This window comes from Seriola aureovittata, chromosome 11, assembly GCF_021018895.1.
Source record: "Seriola aureovittata isolate HTS-2021-v1 ecotype China chromosome 11, ASM2101889v1, whole genome shotgun sequence".
Classification (NCBI taxonomy): Eukaryota; Metazoa; Chordata; class Actinopteri; order Carangiformes; family Carangidae; genus Seriola; species Seriola aureovittata.
The window spans coordinates 28,273,157-28,288,300 of record NC_079374.1 but is presented as its reverse complement, the minus strand read 5'-3'; the positions used below and the strand labels follow the sequence as shown (position 1 = coordinate 28,288,300).

General features: G+C 40.3%; 1 protein-coding gene across 1 annotated transcript in view; it reads left to right on the top strand.

Annotated features, from left to right (window-relative positions):
* Positions 1-3,670: 3,670 nt before the first annotated feature.
* Positions 3,671-15,144, top strand: part of LOC130177688 (contactin-associated protein-like 5) — a 218,462-nt gene continuing 206,988 nt past the window's right edge. The window contains exons 1-2 of the mRNA XM_056389607.1: positions 3,671-3,674; positions 4,013-4,258. Of these exons, the coding sequence (XP_056245582.1) occupies positions 3,671-3,674; positions 4,013-4,258 (250 nt within the window). The remainder of the gene's footprint in view (positions 3,675-4,012; positions 4,259-15,144) is intronic.

The following is a 15,144-nucleotide window of genomic DNA, read 5'->3' as shown; positions in this document are numbered from 1 at the left end:
TGAGAAGCCCGGTCTGTATTAGAGGAGCACCTGAAGACCGCCACTGTGTTTAAAAGGCACCTCAAAGACAGTTCAAAACGAACTTTTGGACTGTATGCTGACGGTTCTTCGGGATTGCATTCTGGAGGATATAAAAAGGGCAGATTATCTGGCTATTCAGGCAGATGAAACAACAGACACTGCCACTCATTGTCAGCTGGTGCTTGTGCTACAGAGGAGACAAAGTTCATGTACAAATAAGAGCACTCACTCCCTCACTCACTCACTCACTCACTCACTCACTCACTCACTCACTCACTCACTCACTCACCCCCTCACTCACACATACACTCACACAGACACACACACTTTTTCTGTGTATAGTTAACTTTAATCGCCATCCACCTGTAAATATTATAATATACCATTATATTGTAATTTTGTACTATGAATATTCACTAATGTATTTAATCTAATTGCTACATTTTATGTTCCTATGACACAGTTTTTCTTTGTATATAGTTATTTTTAATCATCATCCAACTGTAAATGTCTCTCAAGAACTTTAATTTTGTATTAAGAGTAATCACTAATATACATCTCATATCATTGTCATTATCTGTCAAACTGTTGATTTCTAAAGGGCAATTAAATGATTATTGTTTATCCCTAAAACAATGGTATCTTTTGGTTTGGGTTCTTTTATTGGGATAGTTACTGAAAGCTTCTGGCACATACAGCCCCACCTAGAATATTTTTCACCAGCCGCCACTGACTAAAACCATATTGGCTATTTTGCCTATTAGTTTAGGCTGGTGCCCTGTGAACTTTAATTCATTTTGAAATTATTATTTAATATTAATATTTTTAATATTCATATTTTCTTAATTTATGATAGCCAATAAATTGATAAACAACCGAAATCTAACATATTTGGTGTCCAGCTCATGAGGTAGAGCTCAGACCCAACAGTAATTATACCGTGTATGCTCAGGCTCCAAAGTGCCTAAGTGCAAATGATTGGTTGGTTTCGTTGCTGTTCTCACCTGGGAACTAAAGATGTCCTTTAATTTTATAGTTTTATCATAAATTATTATTATCACCCTATGACATGTTTTACCCCCCCCGCCCCCTTTTCAAATGTAACTCAGTAACACGTTTACTCAGAAACATTTGAACTGACTTACTCTGTTCTTTTATCTGAAAACATTTTTACACAGTGATTTACTTCTACTGATGTCTTTTCACTAATAGTAGTGGCGCCATTGATGTACTGACATCACTATCTATTTTATTTCTCTGATTGATTCCTTTGTTCTCTCTGACGGCCGACTTTGAATGGCGCATTTGCAAACAATCCTGCATATTTTAAGTTTAAACTATCTGATTGGATTTTACCTTCAAGTTGCAACTTTCTCAACTCGCCGTCTTAGAATACTGTTGTAGGATGGCTAACATTATGTTTCTATTTGTATTATGCAGTTACATTATGTTCTATGCTGTAAATTCACTTCTGTCTAACAGCAACATCTTGAAGGAAGAGATGTCATCATCCCCTAACCCTAACCCTGCTTGATGGAGTTCCTTGGAGAGTCTGGAGAGGAACTTTTAAAGACCACCAGGTAAATTTGGGATTTTCTGATAATTATTCTGACCATAATGAACTTGTATTTTTTTCCAACCTAATAATCTAACTTGAATCTTTATATACTAATATTCTACAGGTAAGTAGTCACTAACCTACAGTACCAATCAAAAGTTGTGTCCTTCCATGTAGTAACATAACTTTAGGTAACAGGGGTAACGATCAGTGTATTTAAAACCTAATTAACTGGCATTGTTTGAAAACCCAAGAAGGTTATTTAAATAAAAATATTTTAACCTATTTCCCATGATGCGCCCTCAAAACAAAACAAAAATCAGCAAAAATAATTAATTTCATTTCTTCAGAAGTGTTTCAGGATTCTGAAAATACTAAAAAATGTTTTGAACAACCTCTTGGGTTTTTCAACCAATGCCAGAGTATTAACTTTTAAGAAAAAACGCTGGTCAATGACTTGAATGTACAATAATATGAGAAAAAGAAATTAATTACATTATAACTTACATATAAATTTGAACTATGTCAGTCAATTAGCATTTAACCAATCTCTTGCTCTGAGCATCTTACTTCAGTTGCGTAATTTATGTGTAGACTATTAATTGGTCACTTCTACCCAGTAAATCACCTATTGCCCATGTGTCGATCATCATCAAGGGAAAAGAGGTTGTTGATGACTGTCAAAGTGTGGCATGGACTGCTCATGGACTTTATCCACACAATGAACTTGAGTTACCCACGAACATAGAAATAGACATTCAAAAGGTTTCAGAAGCTCTTTCTTGAACTTGATGTCCTGAAGTCCAGTCTTTGCACAACACACTTCTAGCATAAATGTTTCCACGCAAATTTCTCAATACCGTGGGCAGAACTGACTTATGAATGTACACAAATGTTTTTTTGCCAACCAGACTGTATATGTTGCACTGTAAGCAACTATCTCTTGTACCAGTGTTAAATAAGGTGCTGTTGTTAAAAAACATCTATTATGGGGCGTCGTGTAGCGTGGTGGTCTGGGTGGGCGCCCCATGTGTGGAGGCTGCAGTCCTTGCTGCAGTTTGCCCCGGTTCGAGTCCCGCATGGGACCGCCTTTCGCTGCATGTCATTCCCCCTCTCTCTGCCTCCCCCTTTCCTGTCTCTCTCCACTATACTATCGAATAAAGGCCCAAAAAGCCCAAAAAAATATATTAAAAAAAAAAAAAACATCTATTATTTCATGTTTTTTAGAAGCCCTATAGTAAGACAATAATATTGACTAAGAAGTAGCCCATGTTATAAATGCAACATATCCATATTATAATAGTGCTGTAGGGTAGTGGTAGATGGATAAAATATTATGTAAATATTACTTAAAAAGTTCTGGATATTAAGTAAAGAAAAGCTAATTAAATAACCCTGAAATACCAAGCATTTTTGTAGGGGTTTTGTAATTGGATGCCAAGGTAGTCTGAGTGAAATTTACTTACAAATGGTGAGTAAATTTTGTGTCAGAAGAAGAAAACTGCCAGTAAAATCTACTTGGGTATTCTTGGTTTAACAATTCATACTAGTAAAGTTGAGTGTTAAATGTTTATCAAATATCCAAGATTTTTAACCAAATTAAATCCAAACTCACTCCTACCATATCCAACAAAAGATAAAAACTATTTTGTTTTTTTAAGTATGGACAATTGACTGTATTTTTATATTTTTACTATTAGTTAATTTTGTTTTTTTGAAAACTTTTTTTTTCTTTTACAGTGCAGTCTGAGTCATGCAGTCCTGTGTGTGTGTGTGTGTGTGTGTGTGTGTGTGTGTGTGTTTGTGTACACAAGTCTTATATGAGATCCTGCATTGGCTGTGCACACCATACAGTCAGAGAGGATAAATTCGATCATCTGTCCACCTGACATGACAGACACACATTAGTATCTGGTCATGTCAGTATCTGTGTATTTGTTTCTCTGTGGCGGAGCTGCAGACACTCGCCATGTGAGAGTGGAGCTGTCCACCACTGTGGTGCTGAAATGATGCACAGCCACAAGCACACACAGAGAGAGAGATAGTGTTTTCTACCAAGTATTTAATGTGTTAATGTAAATCCTTATGAACATGAGTATTCATTTGAGTGTTTTACGTTTGAGGTATGACAGTTAGTCGTTTATGATTAGTTTCGATTGGTTTATGATCTCACTGTTTTATTAAATCGCCCACTCGCTGCAAATACATTTACTTTGAGGTACAGGGAGAGAGGGAAGTCCTGAACATGACCGCCACAGGCTGCAATAACAATCACAAACACAACTAGTCCGCGCTCCTCCTCAGACAACACAAACTGATGTTGGGGTGGGGTGGTGGTGGTGGTGGTGGTGGTGGTGGTGGGGGGGGGGGGGGGGGGGGGTCGAGAGATGAGAGTGAAATAGGTAGAGGAGGGAAGGTCGGAGTGAGCTGTAGCTCACTGTGAGGGAGTGTCTAAATGTCGACGTAGGAGCCTTTCACTCCTTCACACCAGCACTCTCCTTCCATACCTCCATGCTGGGGGCGCAAACGAGGAGGACCATCTCCACTCCTTTTCTCCCATTGATCGAGCCGCTGCGGTCACTCGCATATACAGTCCTGGCGGGAAGATGGATCTACTGCTGCAGCTCCTACGGCTCCACACTCTGAGCGTCTTCAGCGCTGCGTCCGCCGCTTCTCACTGTGAGTAAACTCTGCGTTCACTGCTCACCTCCAACGCACCTGCACACTTCACATTCTTTTGCTTTTACCTAGACGTTACCTAGAAGAGGTTGGTGTAGGGGGGTCTGCTCCTCCATGTGGTGACAAGAAAAAAGCTCAAAACCCCGCGAGTCCGTGTCCTCGTGTTGCACAAATAGGAGCCTCTCTTTTGTTGTTTACTTCACTTTAATGAGGAGAGGGTCCCTGGAGTTCACTCTTTGCTCTGACATTTGATCTTTTACACTGATGCGTCTTCAATGTGAGCACAGTGAACTGTCCACGTCAAGTGAAGGTCAAGCAAAGAGGTTCCTGTCATTCATAGAGCATCTCACTCTGCAGCCTTGAGCTGTATGTCTGTATTCACGTTTGAAGTTCTTTGTCACATAAAGCTTAACGGGGCGTTTTACAAATATTTTGGTGGAGTGCTGAGGCCGAGCCGTGACAATTGAGCTTAAACCGCCATCCAGATACTGTAACCAAGCAAAGTTTCTACAGCCGCTAGAGGGCGCCTGTCTGCAGCTGGAGTGGAAAATGAGGAGGGACTTAGCTGGGATTTCTAACACAATAAATCACACAATCAATACAAAAGCCTGGAATAGATATAGGCTTCAACAGCTCAGTATTAATCATATCATTAATTACAGTATTATCCCACATAACAAATTAAGTTGTGCAGGAAAAAGAAGATTAGTTATTGTACTCATTCAGATAATCAACCAGCACATATTTTTTTTAACAAAAACATTTTGAGTAAAATGGTAAAACAGAATAGGATCAACAAACGAAATTATTATAACCAACTAGAAAATTCTTGGAGAAATTTGAATGTGCCCACTGCTTGGTGTGTGTACTAAACTCCTTATGTTTGAATCTTTACAAAGGATGTTACTTTCAGTTTCATTCGTGTCATAGAGACTTATCCTGAGACTGACTTTAGTCACTGCAGATGTTCCTCTAAAAGCCTTTTGAAGCTGTCATGACGTGCCAAAATAACCTCACACTGATGGTTTCAAACCCAAATTTGTCCCCACAACCATAGCAAGACATGTATACACACATGTACATGCCCTAACAGAAGTTGATCTGCAGTAAAGCTAAACCACTATATCCCCATATAGCTTCTAATATCAAACTTGTATTACCTACCTTACCTCTTATCTTTTTGAGACTCTTATTTTGAAAGTGTGTGTACTTCTGTCAGTATAAATTGCATAAGGTTTTGTATAGCAGAGCCAATAATTTCCTCTTTCCATTTTGAGACTTTTATTTTAAATGTGAATCCAAATCCTGGAGATGGCGTTTATGTTTTTTGTCAATATGGATGTCTGTGTGTGTGAGTGTGTGTGTGTGTGTGTGTGTGTGTGTGCATGTGTGTGTGTGTGTGTGTTTGTGTGTAGTGGTAGAGTTGCCCAACAGAACCTCCAGTATTTTTTTTTTTACCTGGTTGAGACTCTTATTTTGAAGGTGAATATCTAAAAAGTAAGATGGTGTTTGTGCGTGTATGCATTTTTTCAGGAGTTCTAGAGCTTCTCCCTCTCCAGCAATGATGTCATCCACTCTAGCTCTGAACATTTCGTGCAATTGACACCCATTACAAAGTCTGAAACGGTCTAAAATTGACACAAAACGTAAACTGTGATTTTGTGTAAACCGTAATAGTTGTTAAAATACCAATTTAACCCAAAACAGTCACAAGTCTTGTGACACGTTTAATGTTTCAAGTATTTTTCTACGTATGATGCAGCAGTAGAGCTCCAAAGTTGGTCATTTTGAAGACGTCTCCCCATTCATTCTCTATGGAATTTTTTTCGCCTTCCATCGCCATCTACATTGCCATGGTGACTTGAATTGTTTAGAAAAATTATAGCACACCATTCCAGATTGAGCCGCACACATTGATATATATATATTGTCTGGGTTTTCTCAAAGCTGTGAGACTAGTTACGCGCCAAAATTTCGATATGAAAGAGGAATAAGACTAGAAAATGCATTTCCTGTTGAAAATGCATGTGAATGCTGAAATCTGAATGAGATTGCTGAATGAAATTGCAGAAGCAATGCTGACGTAGCTGAAGCAATTGACGAAGTAATGCTGAAGAAGGTGATGCAACTGCTGAAGCAATGCTGAAGTAGCTCAAGCAATACTGAAGTAGCTCAAGCAATTTCTGAGGATTAAAAGCAGAACTTGTAAGCTGGAGGTTTAATGGGATGATATGGTTGAGAAACTCCTGAATTGCTGATGGAAGCAGCTCATATTTACTGAAGTACAGTGCTTTGAATAATTAGATGCCAAAATGTTAAACTGGAGGAGCTGTTTGAATGAAGTCTGTAACTGAAAGTATACTTGAGTAGTTGAATTTCAAAAATGTTGACATTTTGAAGGATTTGAACATTGTTTCCATTCACTTACATTGTAAAAAATTGCAGAAAAAGCTTGTTATGTCAAAAATGATGAATAGTATTAAAACTTGAAAGAAAGGATACATCTCCTGAAGAAGCTGAACGTTTTGATAGTTGAACAGTTTATGTAGCACAAAGTATGCAGGAGTAGTTAACAACTGAAGGTAAGTAAAAGGAGGATCTCGAGTATAACCCCAATTGAACTGTCATCTCCCTCTATGAGTACTAACTTGTAAACAGCTTTCTGTCTGTGACCCATTTTCACTGCTTCCTATGACTATATAGACTGTGATGGAAAGCATCAGTTCTATGTGTCCGTTTGTGTGTGTGTGTGTGTGTGTGTGTGTGTGTAAGAGAGAGGGTCTGGCTGTTGAAGACACAGAGCTCATACAAATATATGGGAGACAGGGGTCAGCGATCCTCTCAAACTCCTGCCATTTAATACAAAACTGTACAAAATATTAGCAAAGTTATCACATGATCACTTCCACAAGACTCTCCTGAACACCTGTATTTAGTTTCAGTGTTTCTAGAGCAAAAAATTTGGAAATAAGAGTGAGTTCCAATGAAGGGTCACTTCTGGTTTTCTCCTAAGATCCGCTCCTGAATTTGTATTGCAGTCTATGGGAGAGTTGGAGGTTGCTTGCATCACTTGGAGGGTCACATTTCGAATTCTTTTAGTCTCTGTGCTAAGGTAGACACTTTGTATGAAACAGGACAAATTTTTCTACTGTGTGAAGATTGAAATATGTGGCCGTAAGGACGAGTTAAATAGAGATATTTTTCAGACAAATTTTAGAGCTTCTCCCACTCTAGCGATGATGTCGTCCGCTCTAACCTCGAACATTCCGTGCAATACACACCCATTATAAACTCAAAACTGATCAGAAAAAAGCTTGATACTAAAACTGTGGTAATTCAAAAACTTTTTTAATACAAGCTTAATAGCCGAAAGGCTTGTCTACAGGTTAAAGGTTGAATGAAGTCTGTAGCTGAAAGTATGCTGAAGTGGTTAAAATTGAAAGAAGCTGAAGATTTCAAGGATTTGAATATGGCCTCTTTTCATTTGAATGGCAAAAAAAAAAAGCATAAAAAGCATAATATTTATTATTATAATTATAAATAATATCGAAGTGCGAAGACAGAGTGAGATTCTTTTGAAAAAAAAAGACGATTACATTAGGTGTCAATGAGAGTGAGACAGGTATTGCTGCCGGACTCGGCACCCCCGTTTAAATTTTGTGCAGACCCTGCCTGTCAAAGTTACATTTTATGAATCCCAACAACTATGTCTACATTTTGAGAAAGAATTATTTGTCTCCTTTTTACGGTTTGGCCGTGAGATTGAGTTAAAAATAAAAATAAAGGTTATTTCTTACGCACTCTAGCCAACTGATGCTTTCACTCTAACTTTGAAGAAAAAGTGATTTGCACTCCTCCTTTGAGTGCTCACAGTTTGAAAAGTTTACATGTTATGTGAAAACAGTTCCTGTCTTTTTGAGAGAGCAGAAGTTTTCCTCCGTTTTATAGTTTGAATCACATTTCTACGTGCAGGTATGAGAGCACTAGGTGACTCCGAAAAAAGGTGAAATTTTGTGGGTTTTTAAAGAAAATTCCAATGCATTCCTAATGCATTATTTATTCCCAGTATTTTGGGAATAACTTTGGGAAAAATTGGAATTTTAACACCAAAAGTGATAGCACCTCTTTCGGGATCAAGACACACATTTTGATGTATATATTACCGGGGTTTTCTCAAAGCTGCGGGACGAGTTACGCGCCAAAATTTGGCGGAAGAATAATAATAAGCCTGAGGAATATTAATAGATGCATCGGGGCTCCCCCCCGAGGCACTCCTCTCAGCTATTCTAGCTGTAGAGGAGTGCCTTGGAGCTGAGCACCCGTGGCACTAACTAGACAATGCAATTTCTGGAGAAATTGTGGTGGGATTGCTGCTTCTGCGCAAGCTGAAGCTAAACTGTGTTGCTGGCTGCTGAGAAAACATCTTGGAGCCCATGTGGACATTTGTGCAAAATTTGAAGGGTTTGCCTTGAGGAGATCTGGAGATGAGTGCGTTCACAAGACCAAAATCATAATTTGTGAGGTGACTGTGACCTTGACCCTTGACCACCAAAATCTAATTAGTCTAAGTGAGCAACTGTGCCAAATTTGTTCCATCAAGGCGTAACTGAGATATCATGTCCACCAGAATGGGACGTTTGTCCTTCTGGATGGACGGACATCCTGACACCAATATGCTTCTGGCTCTGGCTGTTGCCAGCACGGAGGCCTAAAAACTGTCAGTCAAATGTTTGTTTAACATCACAGACATCACAGAATTTGTATAAGTATCTGACCTGAATCACCTGTCTGTCCATCTGCACTCAGAGGTTGCCATGGTGATTCTAAGTGCTCAATTCCTACTGAGTGAGACCTGGTCTCAGCTAAGACACACTTTTCAACCTCTGGCTTGCCAATCAAAGACTATCAAATCCTATCAGCTAAAGCCTTGTGTTTTCTGAGAAAGGAGACTCTGCTCATCACAGTGAAATAAAGTACTTGTATGTGGAGTCAAAAGTAGCTCCAAAGTAATCTACCAATTACAATATATGTAAGGTGGAGTCAGTAAGAATGACAAAAACCGGTCTGAATAAAACCGCACTGAAACATATTTCCAGTAAAATCAGTTGAAATGTGTGGAAATCATTGTCTGTACTTGGTGTTGGAACAGTTTGTAGCTGGAGTAAAGTGGTTGATAAACACCGTAGATATCAGAGGAATCTCTAATCAGGTAATTTGATCCACCTGTGTAGCCACTTTCCTGCACTCAAAGGTTGCCCTGGTGATTTTAACTGCGTAGGTTTTACTGAGTGGGACAGTTATTCAGTTGAAATATACCTTTCGAACTGAGGCTTGTCAGTGAAATATCGTAACTGTTATTACATGAATGTTTAGATTTTGTGAGAGGGGAGATTTTGCTGATCGCAGTCACATAAAATGTTTGTCTGTGGTGCCAAAAATACGGCTTATGCAACGATTTTAAATGGATTGCGTTAGAATGACAGACTGTTTGTGTGTGTGTGAATCTGGCTGTGTGTGTCTGGCTGCGCTTGTAAAGCTTATAGAGATCAACCAGACTGTTAACGAGCATCACCTGTGTGCAGTTGGAAGACAGAGCTCACATGGACATGTGACATGAGCACAAACAAACTTACACAGTGCTGATTTGTTCATGCTCTAATGTGGAGTCAGTTAAAATGACAAACTGAAATTAACTACCAAATATTTCCTGATTAAAACTGGAATGAAACACATTTCCAGTAAAAACAGTTGAAATGTGAGTAAATCAATGTCTGTATTTAGTGTTGGAGCAGTGTGTAGCTGGACTTTGACAGAAATGTCACTAAAGTGGTTGATAAACACCACAGATATGAGAGGAGTCTCTAATCAGGTCATTTGATCCACCTGTGTAGTCCCTTTCCTGCACTCAGAGGTTGCCCTGGTGATTTTAACTGTTGTGGTTTGAAGCAGTGGGACAGAGATTCAGTTGAAATATACCTCTGGAACTGAGGCTTGTCAGTGAAATATCTTAACTGCTTTCACATGAATGTTTAGATTTTGTGAGAGGGGAGACTTTGCTGATCGCAGTCATATAAAATATTTGTCTGTGGTGCCAAAAATGTGGCCTATGCACCAATTTTTTTAAATGCCTCCCTTCCTGTTTCCTCCTGATTTTCTTCTCTTTTACATTAGAGTGAATGGGGCAGTGAGATGGTAACCTGCCATTTTGAAAGGGCACAATTCTAATTCTGTGAGTCTCTTTGCTTTGTTAGTTACATTGTCTGAAAGCCAACAAGTTTGTCTAGTTGTTGGGAAATAATCATGAGCATTGAGTTAAATCTGTGGCCTGAAGGACAAGTCTAAGAGGTGTTTTTTTTTTAGCAGTTTAATCCCTTTTCCCACTCTAGCGGTGATGTCACCCACTCTAGCCCTGAATATTCCATGCAATACACACCCATTATAAACTCAAAAATGATCAGAAAAAAGCATGAATCTTAAACTGCGATAAATGAAAAACCGTACAAGATATCAAAAAGTTGAATTCAATTTAAATAGCTGAAAGTCTTGGGATCCATTTAAAGACTAAATGAAGTCTCTAGCTAAAAGTATGGCAAAGTAGTTGAGGTTCAAAGAGGAGAACCGTTTCAAGGATTTGAACATTGTCTCCATTGACTTCCATTGTAAAAAAGTGCGACAAAATTATAATTATTTCAGAAATGATTAGACATATCTCTGATGAAAAGTAATGCCCGGAACGTCCCGATTGAAACACATTTTGACATTTGATCACTTCACAGATGACATAAAAAGTGCCTGCATACATTTTCAATTCAAACTCATACTGACCATCTACAATGGCATGGGTTAGAGATATGGGAAAAAAACAAAGGTAAAACACAACCATCTACTAAAAATGGAGTCTAACACACTGTGTTCACACTGAATAAAGAACTAGCCCGTGTTTTCAACTTAGCAGTCTGAGTGTGCAGTTTCTAACCGTTCATAGTTGACAGCTAAGGCCATCATCAGGGGCTAAAACACTCACACACACATCTCCACAGTCAGTGTCCACCACACGGGTCTCTGCTGGCGACACAAGGACTTCATGCCTGCAATCACCGTCCACCATAGGAATCTGAGAGACCCGGTGCTGAGCCCCAATAGAATCTCTGTTTGACAAGGGAGAGGCTCCTGTCTTGACCCTGGTGCCCAGCGTTGTCATGACACCCACGTACAGCAGTCTCCCTCAATGACAAAGGAACAACATACTAGTGTCTCTTCTTTCTGGTGATTGGATCTTTGGATAGGCTTTATGAGTATTCTGGCGAACATTCAACCACCTGAAGACATTTTGAACATCTCCTTCGGGACAGACCCTCTGACTCCCTCAACAGACATCTGTAAGGCTCACTGATCAGACGTTAAACACGTAGACAGCCAACTTAGCAACCCAGCATTGCTTGCTTGCGTCAAGCTTTGGCTTAGTGAGAATTTGGGCAAGCAGGTTGTTGTCTGTCCAAGCGGTGAAAGCATGACCTTTCAGCCAGTGGCTGAATTTCTCGCAGACTGCCCATTTCAGTGCCAGAAACTCTAAATGGTGTGCTGGGTATTTACTTTGAGCCTTGTTTAGGGATTTACTAACAATGGCTATTGGACGAGTCTGTTCATCACCTGAAGCAACCTGAGATAGTACAGCACCCAAGCCATCAGATGAATCATTGGTGAAAGGGATGAATGACTTGGATAAATCAGGGTATGACATTATCAAGCAGGGCTTTTTTCAGGTTCTGTAGGGCACATTCCAAGGTCCAATCTGCAGCTTCCAGCTTCCTGCAAGCAGTCTTACGTTTCTGTCCCCAGCCATTGTGAGGTTTGTCATAACACTGGAGTCACATCCAGTATCTGCTATTTTGTTTTGTCCCATTACTGAGATCCGACCAGAGGCTTTGATATCACCATGTTTAACTTCTTTAAGTCAGTGTCAAAGACAGCTGGGATTAACCCGTTTTATAGTGCGAATGTCTTTGCTTGTGTGAGCCTGTGTATATTCTCATTTGTCCAGGTCATAGTATCCTAAAGGAGTTTTTTAAATCGAAAACAACTGGACTAGGTGGTTTGTCTGTGAAGACGTTTCACCTCTCATCCAAGAGGCTTCATCAGTTTGTTTACGCATCTGACCAGGCCAGGACTGGTCCTACTTTCTGGTGTGGAGACCCAGGTATTTAACCTCTTGTGGGCGTTCACAAGGATGATTATGTCACTGGTTCCCTTTTGTGCTCCAAGTGTCAACGACAGTCATTTGCATGACTGTCGTTGGTGGAAAATTGGTTTCGACTTCGTTAGTGCTCTATTGTGTTATAAAGACAGTCGTTGGAGTCACATGTCACTTGTGAACAGTTGTTATTCTTGGAGGCTAGATTGTTGAGTCTCCTGGGAAGGGATGAAAGGGCAGCATTGTAAATTGGAGATAGGTGGTGTCTGAGACCTCCTCCCCTGTTGAGGGATGGTTTCTCTATTTTAACATAGATGGCCTCTTTTACTCCTCTTTCGAACCAACTGTCCTCTCTGTCTAGGATGTGGGCATTGCTGTCCTCAAAGGAGTGGGCTTTCTCCTTGAGATGTAAATGAACAGCAGAGTCCAAGCCTGAGGAGTTAGCTCTCCTGTGTTGGGCCATGCGTTTGTGCAGTGGTTGTTTCGTTTCTCCAATGTAGAGGTCATTGCATTCCTCGTTACACTGGACCGCATACACCAGGTTGCTTTTGCGGGTGTGTGGTGTTCTGTCTTTGGGGTGTACTAACCTCTGTCTGAGTGTGTTGCTGGGTTTGAAATACACAGGGATACGGTGTTTGTTGAAGATCCTCCTGAGTTTTTCTGATACTCCAGACACATATGGAATGACTGTTGTTTCTCTTGTTTAGTTTTTCTTTCTCAACCACTTTGCTGGTTTTCTTTCTGGAAGTCGCTGCAGTTTTCACAAAGGTCCAGCTAGGGTAACCACAAGTTGTGAGGGCATCCCTCAGGTGCTTGTGTTCTGCCCCTTGGGCCTGTGAGCCGGTGGGCACGTTATCAGCTCTGTGTTGCAGGGTTCTGAAAGCACCAAGCTTGTGTTCCAGAGGGTGGTGTGAGTCGAAAAGTAGATATTGGTCTGTATGTGTGGGTTTTCTGTATACCCCAATATGGAGGCTCCTGTCCTTTTCCATATGGACGTCACAATCTAAGAAGGGCAAACTATTGTCCTTGGCATCCTCTCTGGTGAAATTGATGTTTTTGTCCACTGAGTTAATGTGTTCGGTAAAAGTTTGCACCTCTTTGGTTTTGATTTTGACCCATGTGTCGTCCACATACCTGAACCAGTGGCTCGGTGTTGTTCCTTCAAAGGAGTTCAAGGCCTTGTTTTCTACCTCCTCCATGTATAGATTTGCCACAATAGGGGATACTGGTGAACCCATGGCGCAGCCGTGTTTTTGTCTGTAAAATTTGCCATTAAACTGGAAATATGTGGTGTTCAGGCATAAATCCAGAAGCTGGCAGATGTGTTCAGGTTTGAGATTTGTTCGGTTTTGCAGGGAAATGTCTTGTGTGAGTCGTTCTCTTACTGTGGCCGAAGCCTCCATAGTTGGAATACAGGTGAAAAGAGAAGTCACATCGTAGGATACCATGGTTTCATCTGGTTCCATTTTTATGTTTCGGACTTTATCCACGAAATCGGTGGAGTTTTGGATGTGGTGTGGGGTATTTCCCACCAACGGCGCCAAGATATGGGCTATGTGTTTGGCTATGTTGTAAGTGACCGAGTTTATGCTGCTGACAATGGGCCTGAGCGGGGCCCCTTCTTTGTGGATTTTTGGTAGTCCATATAGGCCGGGGATTGAGTCCTGGGGATAAAGCCGGTAGTATTGGGTTTTGTTAATGACCCCTTCTTTTTGTAGTTGCTGTAGACATTCTATCACCTTCTTTTTATAAACACTGGTTGGGTCTCGTTTTAGAGTTTCATAAGTGTTGCTTGTGTGTTTGTGAAAAGCAGCGGATTACTGAGGTCTTACACCTGCCTCATATCTTCATTATCAACTTCATCTCCACCACCATTACAAGCTTATAGGAGAAATACTGTATGTGAGTGTGCAGTTCCTCTAATGAGTACTTTAAGCTGGTCCAAATGCGAGTGAATCCCCATAACTTCCCATGTTACAAGACTCCCCTTCATGACAACTGTATAGGGGTGAATTTTTATATATCTCACCTGTTTACCTCTTATTAAGGCTTAAAGTTATGTGTAATTGAGGGTGTGGCCTCTTTGAGTGACAGGTGGGTACTGTTACAGTCCGCTGGCTGCTAGCTGTCTGCTCGGTGTCAGCTCAGCTAACTCAGTCAGTGAACATGACCTCTCTGTTTTTGCAGTGTTGGTTCTCTGTGTAAATATCAGAGTGATTTTGACTTGTTGTTAACTGACTAACAGAACATGAAAGAGTCTATGCTCCTGTTTTTACAGGTGGGTCAAATTCTAGTGTTATTTTATTTATTTGTTAGCACTAATTAGCAGGTATCACTGTCTGAGTCACACACCTGGGTTGTTAGCCAGCAAATGAATTAACCCTGGGTTAGCCTTCAGCAAGACACCCACTGTGCTAATGATGCTAACAAGAGCATATGCCTGCCACTTCAGAATCCTATGAGTGACGTGGAGGCTATGTCCATCTTTATATATAGTGTGTACCAAGGGTGTCAGCAGTGAGCACACAGCTTTGGTAAAATATAATGAAAACAAGGAAACTGGCCTCCTGTAAAAAATTAGCTCATAGGTCATTTGTGCAGGGGGTTATTATGATCCACAGTTACATTTTGTTGCTAGGCAAACTCTAGTGGTCATAGTAATTATGACAGGAGAAAAGGGAAAAGTGCGGTGATG